At 26.8% G+C, this 17,227-nt stretch overlaps 1 protein-coding gene and 1 long non-coding RNA gene across 2 annotated transcripts; one reads left to right on the top strand and one right to left on the bottom strand.

The window, feature by feature from the left end:
* The first annotated feature begins 5,184 nt into the window (after positions 1–5,184).
* LOC113559708 lies at positions 5,185–7,990 on the top strand. The gene is made up of 4 exons (XM_026965452.1): positions 5,185–5,385; positions 5,509–5,662; positions 6,587–6,802; positions 7,767–7,990. The coding sequence occupies exons 2-4, from the start codon at positions 5,521–5,523 to the stop codon at positions 7,988–7,990; spliced, it is 582 nt and encodes a 193-aa protein (XP_026821253.1). The 5' UTR covers positions 5,185–5,385; positions 5,509–5,520.
* Positions 7,991–15,341: 7,351 nt separating this feature from the next.
* Positions 15,342–16,891, bottom strand: LOC113559810. Its single transcript, XR_003625223.1, has 4 exons — positions 16,678–16,891; positions 16,498–16,596; positions 15,599–15,816; positions 15,342–15,440 (listed from the first exon to the last, which is right to left on the bottom strand). It is a non-coding gene; the product is annotated as an uncharacterized LOC113559810 (long non-coding RNA).
* Between the last annotated feature and the right edge of the window lie 336 nt (positions 16,892–17,227).

Below are 17,227 nucleotides of genomic sequence, written 5' to 3'. Positions count from 1 at the left end.
TTTATGTCAATAATAAATTGTTACCATCCCCTTATCCGGACAGTCAATTCATGTGTAAAGAAGAACCTTTATCCTTTTGTTGATATTTTATTTTTCAAAATCCAAAACTACGACGCAGTTCGTTGACTATCAATGTAATTTATGATGGTTTTAAAATCCTTCGATTCTAAAAGAATTGAGTAAAATCTTATAAATCTCAAGTCGTTGGAGGTCATAAATGTGTTTTCCAGAAACGCGTATCCCGATCGTATAAACGTAAAAGACGATGTCTACTGCGTCGTATTTTTAGCTAGGTATTTTAGATTTCAGTTGGAAAATAATTGTTATTTTTCGACGCGCCGATCGGTTAGGGCGGATATATTATTTCGGGTAGGCATTCTTTGTCGTACTTATTATGTTTTTATGTAAAGAATACAGGCGCCCACTGTATATAAGCCTATACACATATTGCTAGGTGTTTGACTTATTCACAGCAATCTTGAAATGTGTTTCGCTCGTTATAGGAATCCCGCACACAATGCTTGTGGTGTAGGGTGGTGTTTGGCCCCATGTGTGATTGTTCGAAAGAAAAATAAATTTATACGCTTATAATATACATACATATACAACACTAATAATATCATCTACGACGCAGTTTTTTGTTGGAATTTCGAATTTTTATATTTTATAATTTTATAGGTACTTTATCTTATACCGATTTTGAAAAAAATTGTATGTAAAGCGTACGATTTGGAACAATTTCACATTAAATTTATCAAAAAACGAAAAAATATGTGAATCGAAAAATTATTAAAAGAGTGACAAGATGGTGCGATTCAAGCTATTAAACGTTATCGATAAATTTTATTTATTCATGTACATAATACGCACCTATTCTAATTACTTAATATTAGGATTTAGGACAAAAACACTATAAAAAACAACAACATTTAGTATCAAAAGAGATGAAAACAGAAATACCATTAAAAAATATTCACAACAATTATTTAGCAAGCCATAGTTAATAAAAAATACACATGACATCATAATTTCGTTGCCAGCTGCCGCTATATGTATTCTCAATACACAGTACACTTTATTACGTGAATATTTCAATTCTCAGTTATAACTCAACTAAATAATTTATTGGTTTAGACCTATTTTAACAATTTAGGGTGGACAATTATATCTTATTCATTGTGTTTGCGCTATGCAATAACCGAAAATTATTTTCATTAACCTTATAATATTATCAACTTATTATTTATCACATTATTAAAATCGTACGTTCTTCGGGGATTGCATGTCTGGGGCTTCGTGCATATGGTCAGTCACAGAACACGGCACCGACCGCCTGGTAATAATAAGCCGAAGGTCAAGAGTAATACGTGAGATTCGAACATTTTCTCGGCTTTATAGAAAAATGACCATTGTAACGCACTGGACACGACCCATTTCAATATATATTTCCCGCTGTTCGTTTCATTTCTAAAACGACCCGTCAAATTCTTAAGGGGGCCGTGAGGTACTGTATAAAACACGGAAAGCAACAATAACACTTAAAATGCAATACGTATAAAAGTTATGGTACAAATACCACCCACAATGAAGACGGTCACGCGTTCTCTAAGCAGAAACTATACAGAGGACGATTTATATTACTTGTCGCTGTACAGGGTAGAATAAAAAAACGAGAAACACAGAAAAGACGACAAGTGCACGTGTGTCGTCTACATAATTTATGTATATTGTACATGGTACAGGGGATGCAAATGTCCGACTTCCTGACGCCGTACTGCGTACTGCGTTACTTTTGTTCAAAAAATATATTGTCTGTCGAATAATATTTCGGCAGAATGAATAGTGTTTAGTAGGACCTACCTACCATTTTAAAGAGTATCCATAAGAACGTACGTCGTGCGATGTGAACCGTAGATAAAATCATTATTGTCGCCATCGTCCGAGTCTATAAATCTTTATAATGTAAAAGGTAAAATACAAAGGTGTCATTTGTAGGAACGTTATTATTATACTTGGCTGGTCTACATAACATCGGGCGCCAAGATTCTGTAGGTATACTGTACCATACAATATATTATAATATATATGATTATATGAGATGTTACTACACTCATCCACTGGAATAAAATAACTGTTTTTGTATTACTGTAGTAGTGATATTCTGATATACTCAATACCATACTACTATTTTTAAAATATGTCTTAGATATTTGCACATAAGTAAAAACTCTAAAAACTTTTGTTAATACACGTATACTTTTTTTAGTTCATATATTACACACGCATTTCGGTACTGCACACTAAAATAGAAGCTGATTACGTATAAAATATATTACCGCTGAATATCAATATAATATACCATAATAATAAATAATTAAATAATATAAAATAAAATAACGAAAAACCGATAGGGTATTTAATACACATCCAGGATATATTATCTGTATTGATTCTGTAAAATCAAACAATTTGTATTTTTTCTACTCGTGTAAAAAATATATTTTTAAGAAAAAATGTCAAGCTAACTGCCAGATGTAGGTATTGTATAGGTACGCATTTATACTTCGGAACAATCTATCGCATTATTATTTCGTGTGTTCAAAAATCGACCACCTCAGCGGGGCGTTATTAACTGATGTATTATGGGACATATTTTGGAGAAGTCTGCAGTGGCGTCGCAGAGACGACGTTTTTGTTAACATTCTGTGTAGGCGCCAATGGTCAATGTACATATTATTACAATTTATATAACAACTAGCTGTCCCCGTGCACTTCGTCGTCCTTATAAAATGCACCCGTCTTAAGTTTGGTTGCCTTATGCAAACATTGAGCGTGAGGATAAATAATATTTTTGGTTTTCTGATTTGGTGTATAGACGATATTTCCGATATATCAACTTTTTATCAAATATTCACTTAAAAATTTCTGTTTTTTTTTATTTTTTGATATTTTTAGTATCCTAGCAACCGCTTAGAAAAAATATCAAACAATTATTAAACAATTAAAAATACTTGAAATATTGTACAGAGGTTCCTTAAGCAGTGAAAGGGTGCACTAATAATTAACTTCGGGCTGATTTGTGAATCTAAACCATCCAGGGCGTCACCCAAACGCATACAAAACAATTCATTCAAATCAGTCCAACCGTTTATAAGGTGTTCAGTGGCATACACACGTACAGTAGAATAATATATATAAATATAATATAATAAGTAAGCGGGTATTATACATTAAGTATGGTTTGATGAGTACTACTATACCTATCCATATTGTAACAACAGTGGAATTATAATGGATCCATTGAATATACGATAATAATATGATAGAACTCTAGCGCTTTTTTTAACTGGCGTCTGATGTTGTCATAATGGTACGACGTTTATTATGTTCTATATTTATAATTTTTATATTATATTATGTTTATAATATAATCTCGTAAAAATTTCCGCCTTCTACAACTGTATGCTCTGTACATAAAATTCATAACATTACAACGATATTCAATACATTTTTAAATAATAAAATAATTATTGTCTAACTTGGAATGTTGTGCATGATAGTTGACAATATTTGACTTGGGGTTTCTCGTGTTTCTATAGATTTTTCCTTAATACTATTTTAAAAAACAATATTATTTCCTTTATTTTGTTGTTAACTGTGCACTTATGTGAAATTTCATTAGTTAAATTTACGTACTGGAATTTCAGTTAGTTCCATAAATACATAAATTAAAATATATTATGATATAAAAATATTATAGCTTATCAATTTGATCAAATTAGTTGTTACTTTTCCTAGGCATTTAAAATTTGTGTTTTGTATGCATTTCCACCTTATAGAATTATTATTCTTCCTAAAAACCACATAAGAATATTTCTGATGTACTATTAACTCACTGCCTCTTTCAAAATTGTCCATTATATGATACGTATTAGGTATAATTTTTGTTTAAGTCAAAAATATAACACACTCAATCTACTATTGCGAATGATGTACTGGTGAGAACTTGCTGTATATTATAGTTCGTGACAATGATCGATTAATAGATATTTATCGTATCTTATCGTTATCGTATTATTTTCACTCGCAGTCACTCGTGAGTCGTGGTTTCCCATCGATCGTCGGTAAAATTAAATTTAATTAAAAATAATTGTTGATATTTTATTATTTTTTTTTTTTTTTGCTAAAAGTTTGGGAAACTTTGACTATTTTGGACCGTACCAGTATTTCGTTTACCGTATCATGCACCGAACAAAGTACGTCGACGACATTACATAATGGTTATATAATATTGCATAGCCGATATATTCTATATTGAATATTTTAATTGATGGCTTATAAATAATTAATCTATTGACGGCCGGTCACTCCAAACCACGGGTACTGGGCAATGGTGATAGTGTGTGTGCACGTCTTTAAATAGATCGGTGTCGTCTTCGGACTTCGGCAGAGGGGCCCGAGGGACGGAGAGCGCTATCGCATCATATAATAATATGTTAATATAAGAAATTGAATTTTGTCCGTTACAACGTATTTAACAATTTAAGGTTTACAATATTATATCTTATTCATAAATTCATTGTGCTTGTGCTGTGATCAATAAGTGCAAATTAAAATATTATTATTATATTCATTAACCTAATATTATTACCAACTTATTATTTATCACATTATTAAAATTGTGCGTTCATCGGCGATTGCATGGCTGGGGTTTAGTGCGTATAGTCATTGGTCAGTCACTGAATACGGCGCCGCCCGCGTTTGTTAGTCACAGAACACGACACCGGCCAAGTAGGTCAGTCACAGAACACGGCACCGGCTGCGTGGTAATAATAGGTTGAAGGTTGAGAGCAATACGTGAGATCCGAACATTTTCTCGGCTTTAAAGAAAAATAACCATTGTAACGCGCTGCAGGCGACGAGTGACGACCCATCTCAATATCTTTTTCTTGCAGTTAGTTTCATTTCTAAAACTACCTGTTAGTCACCATTGATACGAGGCAGTAAGGCACTGTATAAAACATGGAAGGCAACAATAACATCTAAAATGCCATGCGTATAAAAGCTATGGTACAAATACCACCCACAACGAAACAGTACTTTTCGACGAGGGTGGTTGAGTGGGCTGACCGAATGATGGGTGAGCAGGAAGGTCGGAGGGTAGTTCACCAAATAGAATTTCCGTTCGCCTGATGCTCCGGTAGGCTACTGTCTTTATAGGCCTTCGACGCGTAATCGGTGGTGGAAACAACCACCACCACCACCACCACCACTTCAACACCGAAAGCCGCCGCCGCAGTCAGGGCATAAAAGGGGGTGCGCAGGAGCGCCGATCGCCATTTATGTCTCAATAGTCACCTTTATTTTCAAGATTACTTTTTTCGTGTAAGTACTCCGCGATTTCCGAACATTATTTTTTTGTCTCGTGACATATTTTTTATACTCTCTTGCCTGTCGTTTTTATTTTATTTAGGAATTTTTCCAATAACATTTTTCGTATCATTTCAGCTCTTCAACAAAATGAAATCATCTGCCATTGCAAGTTTATTCATGATTCTCGGAGTCACTGTCTATGTACAGGCGATGCCGACCTATGATGCACCCGACACGATTCCGCAGACAAAACCGATAGAAGCACAGCATCAGCTCCCGAATCTAGAAGGTAAAAATTATAATCTTTATCGTTATAAAATATTTATAGATATTATTTTTTGTGCGTGTATATTTTTATTTATTGTTAGACTTATTACTTTATTTTATCATTACCAATGTTATTATTTTTAAACATTATATTTTTATTTTATATCTTATTGATTTGTTTTTAACTGTATATATTTTTTTCTAATGTGATTGTTATAAATACTGCATAAACACTTTATACAATCTAATATTTCACAATTTTCCTCCACTAAAATACAAAAATAATAATAATGGTAAATCGGCAATAAAATAATATAATATGCTGAGGATATTAGCTATTATATATACTTGGTAATAATTAATTTTAAGCTGTATTATACCATGTAACGAAAAAATATTTTTTAAATGTTTAAAAAAAAATTGGAAAATGGTTTATTCATTAATTTATAAACGTTAATAAAATGTTCAAACGACCAGTTTTCTATTCTAAATAAAATGATAAAACATTATTTTAAATTCTTAAAAATCATTTAAAAATATTTTTAATATTTAACAATTGTGAGAAAAAGCATTTTTTAATATTTTAAAATGATATTAAAATTGGAACATCAATAAAAATACTATTTTTTAGAAAACTGTAAAAAATTTGTAAAAGATTATTTTTTCAATTACAATCATTGTGATTTTTTTCATAGTAATCTCAGTCACTAAAATTGATTTTACGTGAAAACATTTTACATAATATGTCGCATGTGGGTATGAGAGAAAAAACAAATATTGCGCTAACATACTCTTAAATATGAAATACATAAATGTTTATTTATTTTTATTAATACTTTGGAACGCAAGTACCTATCGCTTTTATACCTATCTATCCAATATTGTCGAATTTTTAAATATTGCTTAATAAAAAAAAATTATGTTAATCTATGAATATATTTACAAGTGATGGGTGAAAGGAAAAAGAGGTGCAGTTGGAATTCGGATCCAACAACAACAACGGCGGGGTACAGTGACCCACATTTTGGACATCCTCCTAAAGCCTGGGATCCCGTGGAACCGTTTGAAAAAACCAATAAATACTTTGGAACGACACGCAGCCCAATTAGGAAAAAGAGGTCCATGGACCTATACGATCAGCATCAGCTCCCGCATCTAGAAAGTAAACAATTATAATCTTTATCGTTATAAAATATTTATAGATATTATTTTTTTTGTACATGTATATTTTTATTTATTGTTAAGACTTATTACTTTATTTTACCATTACCAATGTTATTATTTAATTTTGTTTTATTATTTTTAAACATAATATTTTATTAATATGCTTTTAGTTTTTTATATTATTTTCTACTGTCATAGTTGTAAATACTTCATAAGTACGACTTAATACAATCTAATATTTCACAATTTTCCTCCACTAAAAATAAAAAAATAATAATAATGGTAAATTGGCAATAAAATGATATAATATGCTGAGGATATTACCTATTTTATAGACTTAATAATTTTTAATTTTAAGCTTATATTATACCTAGTAGCAAGAAAATGTTTTTAAAATGTTTAAAAATAAATTGAAAAACGGCTTATGCATTATTTTATAGTTGTTAACAAAATGTTCAAATGGCCAGTTTTCCATTCAAAACAAAATGTTAAAACATTATTTTAAATATATATGATTCTTATTAAATGAAAATAATATTTTTTAAACATTATTTAAATGTTTACAAATGATTAAAAACTATTAAAATTAATTCTCAAAAATCATTTAAAATTATTTTTAATACTTAACAAAAAATTGTGAGAAAAAGCATTTTTTAATATTTTAAAATGATGAAATACAGATATTTAAAATACTCATTGTGTTTCAATTTTTTATGTTTATAAATAATTTGAAAATATTAGTCATAATATGAACAAATTCTTTGTTCCTTTATTAATAAATTGTAATATTTAAATAACCAATAATAAATCTGCTTCTGTGATGTGAATAATATTATCAAAAAAAAAAAAAAAAAAATGATAAAAACAACAAAAATTAAAATTAAATAAATTAGTTTGTGGATAATATTGTCATATTTTTATATATCACTTCATAAAAATTAATTATGTTAATCTATGAATAGATCTACAAGTGATGGGTGAAAGGAAAAAGAGGTGCAGTTGGAATTCGGATCCAACAACAACGACGGCGGGGTACAGCGACCCACATTTTGGACATCCTCCTAAAGCCTGGGATCCCGTGGAACCGTTTGAAAAAACCAATAAATACTTTGGAACGACACGCAGCCCAATTAGGAAAAAGAGGTCCATGGATGGCATGAAAGTCAATTACACTTTACTTAAATAAAAATACTCTTAAACATTAAATGTAATTGACACTAAATGTAAAATTATTAATAACATTGATTTATTCTACTAAATAAATTTATTTATACATAATTAATTGATAATTGATTATTATAATTGATTCTATTGTCTACTTAAAAATCAATATATAATATAGTAGTATACTTCTATATTCTGTAGATAATAGGAAATTATTAGGTGTACTATGTGAAAAAAAAACCAATTTGCATTTAATAATTTAATTTAGTTTAAAAGTTTATACTACTAATAGCAATTGAAATTTGAAGAATTATTTCCCAAAAAATAAATAATATCGATGGTAAACATCAAATTGTTTTTTACATTGAATTTTTTTACAAAAAAAACAATTATTCATACATTCAACAAAATCACTTTGGTAGCATATTAGTGAATGAATAATATTAATTAATGTAGATCTAAGATTTTAACCAAACAGTTATCTTTCGGGTCAAATGACGACTTCATGACTTAGTCGTTGATAGAAATATGTTGAAGGACGTCTTGACAGTATTTTGCCCATTTTTTAAGCTCCAGCTTACCTTTACCTAACAAATTGATGACGAGTTGATTTAGTATAGATAAACAGTATTATAATACAAAGTATTGATGTGTCATTCAATTTATTTGCCATTAACGTAATTTGGTTTAAGTATACAAATACAATAATAATAATTATATAATATAAAATATATATTATAGGTACCCAATATACACATAAAGCTATTTTTAATTATTTAATGTTTCATTTTCTTCTTTTTTTGACTGATGCATTTTTCATATCATATACTTTTCTAAGGTATATTGCAGAAACAATCCATTATCTAAAAAATGAATATATTAAATAATTATGGTATATATAAAAAAAAAATATGTATAACATTTTCAACTAAAGTAGAAATGATTAAATTTATAGAATTGATATAGCATTGCTCATTTTCAACAATGTAATTAACATCTATCAAGTGATAATTGATCACTTGACTATTGTATGTAAAAAATTTAACATACTACTAAGAAAATTAAAATAAAATATTAAAAATATCACAAAATTAAATTAAATTTGATTTAAAGTGCAATGTTATCATTTCTTAATAAGCCACTTTAAAAAAGATGTCGGCTCACTTTTTGTTTTCTCTCTTTGATCCAAACACAATATAGCAGATTTGCGTTAGAATTTTATTTAAAGTATTTCTTAGGTTACTCGTATTATTATTTGAAAGTTAGTTATACAATCGTACATCAATATTCTTATTTTTTAGTGTTCAGCAAAAATAAAACAAAAAATGTCTGCACTCTTGTAATACTTAATATACATAACCAATATCCACATCAAGCTACTTAGGTTAGGTTAATTAAACTTTGGATAGTAAATTGTTTCATTTTCTTTTTTTTGAATGACGCATTTTTCAATGTAACCTTTCATATAACTTACATACTGGAGCCATATATTATTTGATGAATGGGATATCTTTAAAGTCTGAGCAGTACGTGCAATTATATCTTATACTGACCAATCAGCTAATTCAAAACTAAAACATTTTTCTGTATCAAATATAAAATTATCATCAATTGAAGAATTAATGTTTAATAGATTATTGACATTTTCAATATTATACTCTAGGGTTTAATTGATATTATCGATTAAATTATCTGATTTAAAATCATTATTATTTGATTATATTATATTATTCATTCACTGTATTTGTGATAAATTATATTATATGTTTTGAGAATAAATTGAATAGATAAAAAAATACAGAATTGCTTGTTATAATTAGACATAAACATATTGTTATTGCAATAAAAATATTATGTTTAAATCAATGGATTCTTTTTTTATTTATACAGTTAATAAAACACAACATACATAATGGAGACATACATTTGGTTGAAGAATAGAAATCATTAGTGTCTTGCTTTATAGTTCTCCAAATAGTCAAAATTATAACGAAAAAAAAATATTTATGTTTATAAGTTATTTTATTTTTATTTATAGTTATTCAGTATTGTGTTATAATCAAGATTTTGGTATTAATGACAATAAGTTCATATTTAAACTACAGTCAATTACTAAATTAAAAATAAAATTTTATGTCTGTTTAAATTTGTAAATAATTATAAATCATTTGAATTTTAAACTAATCTCATAACTTAATAATCTGTAAGTCTATAAATATTAATCTCTTGAGATATCGCACTGAATACTAGTTATTCGAGTAAATATAAAGTTAATATTGTTGAATTTTTCAGAACAAACAGTAAATTTACTTATGTAGGTGTCTGTAGAGTAAATTAATTTCTACATACGGCACTGCTAATACGTGTTATTATATATCTGATGGTTTTACCTAATGGCTAATATATACATAAATAATGATAATATTATTTTTAAGTTATCGTAACATAATATTGTGATCGATATACGAAAAAAAAAAAGCAAGGAAAAAAACATAACACAATTAGTAAAATATTACGGACTCTCGCAAACACTGATAGTTATTCTAAGATTTACCAAATCATTGTTTGTAGTACAAACCACAAAAATCGTTCGTGATTAGACCAGACTATTTTATCTATCTTAGGCAACACAGTCTGTTAGTATGTTATACAATGGTATTCTTTATCGTTATATTTTTTGTATCGATGGAATATCTAAAGTGAATATTTATAATATCGTATCTGCCATCTATTACCTGTATCATTTACATTAATAATTTTGTCGTAGTTTACCGTCTCCGCCGGTTTAAGACGCACAGCATTGCCACTCGCCATTACATAAAAAAAAAATTTTCGTTTGGTGTCGAATTGTTTTACAAGTAAATATACAATAGAAATAGTTTTTCATTATTCCAAAAAGTTGTTATTTCAAATTTTTAGTTTTTGAAAGCCCTTGGCCAAGGTACGATGTTTTAAAATGTTGTAATACCATGTTTTCGACAAATCAAAATCACAAAACTTATGTACTAGAGTCAATTTAATGCCTTACGACTTTTGTCCTATCTCTCAAGATTTTCCGGAAAACAACTTATAAATAAAATATTTTTTAATAATATAATTTTAAAATACATAAATTTGTGATAGAAATTGAAGTGTAACGGGAATTTATATATTATGTCCATAGTTGGTCCTGATTTATGCGTTTATGAAAATTCCATGATAATAAATCTGGCTGTTATCTCGGGGTCCAACTGCCCGATGCCTTGACCGCACTACCAACACCATGTCGACCGTATAATTCTGTGGTATAATGCCCAGTACTCTGTAATACTGTTCGTTTTTTATAAATCGAAACGTGCGCGTCGATTTTAATAATAATGTTGTCTGAATATAATACGGTTTCATATGTTACAGTTCAAAATTTAAACTTAAAGCAGTCGAACGCTCGGACTTTCAAATCGCGAGTGGTGACACAAACAATAAATAATAAACAATATTTATGTTTAACGGAACCGTACACGATCCACCTCAACTTCGCCATGTTGAGATTTGTGAACCACACAAATGTTAACTGTGGAAAGTTAGAATTGGAGTTCAAAAAATCCAATAAATTATTGTTAATAGAATCACTTGATGTAAATTTTTAAGACGATACAATTCAATTTATAGCTTATAAGAGAAAAATCATGGTCAATGAATTACGGGAGCGCATTATTAATCGTTTTGATCCAACAGCTGTCCAGTGTATAGCTCTTGATAGTTTTGATAAGGGTATATTGAACATGACACGTTTGACTTCACTTCAACTGGAAAACTGTGATTTACCAACGATTCGTGTAGAAATTGGTCGTTTACCCATTGAAGTGCTAAGCATATGCAGTACCTACTAATCAAGATACCTTCTGGAATTGGATATCGATGACATCAATTTGTAATACATTAAAATACATAAATTTAGATTTTACTGGCCTCAAAAAATTGTCATTTGAAATAATGTTCCTAAAAATCTATAGATTTGTCATCTGCAAGATATAATGAACTGGTAATATTGTGAATTTATATCTATTAACTGTCTTATTTACAATGCACTTTTATAAACCGTGATTTTGTTCTGTTATTTCTTTCTCCAATGCATTGATGAGCTGTAGATAATCATGATATTTTTACATTATCTTTTGAATGTATTGTGTTTTTAATGTAAATTGTACAACAGTACCATCAACCTTCATATCCAATCAGCATTATTACTTTAGTATACTAGTTGATTCTAGTTTTTTGGATAGTACATAACAAGATTATTTAAAAAATATATTAATTTTGAGATTTTAGGTAAAATCCTAAAAATGTATTATTCATCATTATTAATTTAGAACTTGGAATTTATAATATGTATTTAAAAATTAATATAATAAATGACGTAAAGAAAAAGTGAATATCTAAATAGTTATGTAAAAATTGTATTAATATTTTATGTAAGTACTTGATAAAAAAAAATATTTATTATTTATACCTGGAATCAGTTTCAAATATGATATAATTTACAGTAATAAATACTCTAATACCTATTTAAAATCATAACAACCTTTTATTAGTTTTCAATAATTAATTGCATTATTCTATTATCTCAACTAATAATAACATTATTATAATAACAATGACAATATTTACTGGTTCTTATTTTTTATTTTCTTTCTCTAACTTGTAAAAATCAAATTTTTTGTCAACAGAACAAATCTAGTGTGTAACCTTTAATTTTTGAGTAAATTGTGAAATATCAAACAAACTTAAAAATATATTCTGTATTTGTACTTTATGTTTTTATGATATTTCAATTTCCATGCAAGTTATAACTATGAAAAATATTACAATTAAAAATGTTGAATTTATATATCTAGTTGTTTTAATCCTATGAATAATTAGAAAATTATTAATTATTTTTTCAGACATATATACCTCACTGTCTTCTAGAACTTGAGAAAGTATACTTCAATCTAGAACACAATGCATTAATATATATTCCTCAAAATCTTTTGAAAAAATCTTGGATGGAATTTATTAGATAACCCAATGGTCATAACGAAATGCCAAAAAAAATCGTACATACGTCGTTATTTGGATGTGTCGAATAAAGAAAAAAATGAAGATTATTCAAAAAGTGCCGTTCAACCATTAACAAATTTATCATTGTACAATTTTATGGATAATTGTAGTATATCATTCAAGAGACAAGATATACCTCGTACACTGTGGGTATATTTTAATTTAGTGGGTTGTTGTGTTGTGTGTAAGAAATGGATATTACCCGATTACTCTGAAATAAAGTATGTACATAGCAAAGATGAGATACCTTTCTGTGAATTTTCCATAGGTTTTGTATTGCAATCAATGTCTTGTTGTTATTCCAAATAATTGTAAAAAACCAAGAGAAAACTAGCCAGGGCGGCAAAGGGGCAATTGCCCACGATACCCAGTCCGCCTCAATATAAGACCATTTGAAGGATAAGTATAATAATTTATTAATTAAGTAGTCATATAAGTTTTTATATATTCAATTATTACTATCAATTATTGTTTTTTCATGAAATCATGATAATTATTGTACAACAACTAAACAAATAAAACTGTAAATAAGATTATTATTTTAAAAAATAATTCATAAATCTCACGTTTATATAAATGTTTTTGATTTGTAATAATTGTAATTGAGAAATAAAAATTTGATCCTTTGTTTATATTATATTAAGTAGATTTTCTGATTATATATATATACATGTTGTGATATTAAAAAAGCCGATTTTTATCATATAAAAATATGAATCTCCTTACAATATGTTTTTTTTTAAATTTTTATACTTTAATTTAAGATGATAAAAAATTGATAATTGTATTCTTTAATAATATTAAAAATATTAAAAAAGTAATATATATATATATATATATATATATTTTAGTAAACCACTTTAACATCTAATACCCTGTGTTGTCTTTTATTTTTGTATATTCTTATACTGTACCATGTTTTTTCTATTTTTTTTCTACTGAATTTTTTGCAATTGTTTTGTAAACAAACCTTAAATTCTTTATCATTTTGATTGGTAGAACCTAGTTAGATATTACTAGAATTATTTATTATTTATACAAGTATGATTAATTTAAGTTTTTTATTTATATATTTGTGTAAAAATTTAAAATTATTTTAACTTAGGTAATTACAGTATTATTGAAGGTTGGTGGGGACTTAGCCCCCTCACATCCACATACCATTTATTTTTCTAGCTCCCCTAAATTTACACTAAATGTAGGCCTATGATTTCTTGTTGTTTTATAATATTTATAATATATTCTTTAATATTATGATGCATATTTTATTATTTCAATAAATTTCCTGTCTCTGGAGTAGACGAAGGTTGGATTTACTTGCAAATTGTTGTAGTATTAAATAGAAAATTAAATCTTGTTTAATATTAATTAGTTATCAGATAAAATTTACAATTTTATTTTAATTTTATAATTTTTGTCATTATGTGCAGACGTGCAGTGTTAAGTAGGTAATCAAATTCGATAAGTGTGGTTACAATGATCATTAGGCTTTTTATTAAGAAATTATATGTTTAATTCGAATTGGTTATTTGAAAATAGTGTAATACCCTTATCTAGAGATTTTATTGTAGTCTTAAAATTCGTAGATATGACAAAAAGTTAAAAATTACTTATCATTAAAATGTGTGGTTAAAAATTTATAAAATGTTGATATTGGTGTATAAGTACTAATTAAACTATTAATAGTTTATTAACTATAGTAAGTGTCTTACTAAACGTTGATAAAAATTTGAATTAGAATATAATAACACTACATGTTAGCTTAACATTCTTGATGACCTTTTAACACTATTTCTAACATCATTGACATTTATTAAATCTGCTGAGTAACCTAATACATAAATACATTTTACAAGATAATTATATAATAAAGGATAGTTTTATACATTATAAAGTATAATATCAATGTATTTTTAATGTTTTCATCAGTCTTAATTTTTTTTTCAGTTACTCTAATTATTATGACTTTTAATAGGAAATATGTTATCAATATTTATGATATATTTGGCTGATGTATTTTTATTAGCCATTAATACTAATACTATTTGATTGTACAATACTAAAAATATTGCCAATGTCATATTTTATATTTACTATATTTACTAAAGTGTTAGGAATAAACTGTTAAAAATCTGTCAAATCAATACAATTTATCAGAAAATAGGTAAGTATTTAAGTATAAATTAGTATAATACAAAAAATTTACAAATAATTTAATTATTAGTCAATAAATAGCATTTGGTTACAATAATAACTATATTATATAGTTTAATAGTTATGACTTATGATAGAATATTACTAAATAATACACATACCATCAGATATATTTGACTGTTTTTGTAATATATTATTATCTTGAGGCAGTTTTAAAATATCAGCTGTAGTACCAGATCCTATAAAGTATTATCAAAAAAAAATAAGTACCATAATTTATCAAAGAATATGTATTTACATGGGTACAAGGAATATATTTTTATGTGAACATTGTATAAGTTTATTTTTTTTTTTTAAGTTATGGCAAACTAATTATAATATTTTGTGTATTGCCTACCTGAGTTTTCAATATTTTGATCACAATATAATACTTTTTTAACTTTAATGCCATTGCAATCAGAACTTATTTAGTATAATAATTGAATATCCTTGTCTTTTTGAATTGTCCACGTTCCAACAGAAGATAAAATTATGTTATGTATTGTCAATATGTTCAACTAATAAAGAGGCATGTTTTTCAGGTGTTATACAATTAATACCATCAATAACAGTTCTCTATAAAATAAAACAGTTGCTGTCAGAAGCTTAAATATACAATAACATAATTATTACTAGAGAATATTCACAATTTTTTAAAGCCTAAATAGCTTGATAATAAGACTAAAAATATAATTTCAATTTTAATACAGCTTATAATAACGCAAATTTAGCAAGACATAATACCAACAACTTTTACAGCTTAAATGAAAACCAACATATTCGTCATAAAAGATATATAAAATAATAAAATATTTAAATAAAACAAATCATAATCATTGTGTCACAGTTAGATTAAGTTAAACATTATATTATAATATCTAACATTATGTATAAATTATATAATAATTAATGGATAAAAATTAATTATTTAATAGATAATAATTAATGTATATTATAATATAATATAAATTATTTGCATACTAAGTTAAATAGGTTGTATGACTTCTTGAACATTGTAGAAAAAATTTAATGGTTGCTTTAAAATGTAGATTTTTGTTTTTAATTTACTAAATTTTATTTTCATAATCAATTTGATGTTTTTATATTATTCCTTGTTTTCATTTTTAATTGTAAATATAGATTATATTAGGTATATGAAATAGCTTATTAAACGTATTAACAACATTTAAATTAGATACATTTTTTAAATTTTATTATTCAAATATTAATATTATTATTGATATTGTAAAAAAATACTTTGACTTTTATCAATTTTCTATAGAAAATCTTTGTCTGAATCATAAGATGGTTTAAAAATATTTGTTTCTTTATTTGAATTAACTGTTTGAAAAGCGTCTAAAAAAGTTTTAAAAATTTAGCTATTAGAATTAATTACATACAACAAATGCATTAGAAAAAAAACATTTTGAATCTTACTGTGATAATGAGGGGACAGCTACCAGAAGATATTTTTATTTGTTTTGAATTGCTGACTCAGTTTTTTTTGATTTGATAATTGTAGTGGGAGAAAATCGTTGACCTCTATAAGGACATTTACTTTTTCTTTTTGTCATCCCATCAATAATGTCATCAGCACTTGATAAACCTGATTTGTGCACTGCCAATAGCAATTTTGTTTTTGATTCGTTAAATGAACCTGAACTATTTGTATATAACTAATTAGTATACTATTCACTAGATAATCTAGATATATTTATTAAAATAAAAATTTCTTAACTATAATATTTGTGTCCAATTCTTCTAGATTTTTAAAATATAAAATCATTCATAGTTGACTTAATTCTTTTTTGAACATATTTCTTTAGAAGCTTAAAAGCTTTAAGCCAAGCACAAGAATTATTTTTCAACCAAAAGTTTGGTACCACCATGGCACCATAGAACATAATAAAAGTGACAGCTATCAAAATCCCATATTTAGACTAAGTATTAAGTATATTACAGGTAAATCAATTACATCAATAAAAAC

The sequence above is a fragment of the Rhopalosiphum maidis genome, chromosome 3, assembly GCF_003676215.2.
Source record: "Rhopalosiphum maidis isolate BTI-1 chromosome 3, ASM367621v3, whole genome shotgun sequence".
NCBI classification, from domain to species: domain Eukaryota; kingdom Metazoa; phylum Arthropoda; class Insecta; order Hemiptera; family Aphididae; genus Rhopalosiphum; species Rhopalosiphum maidis.
The sequence above is the reverse complement of the archived record's forward strand: the minus strand, read 5'-3'. Positions and strand labels throughout refer to the sequence as shown.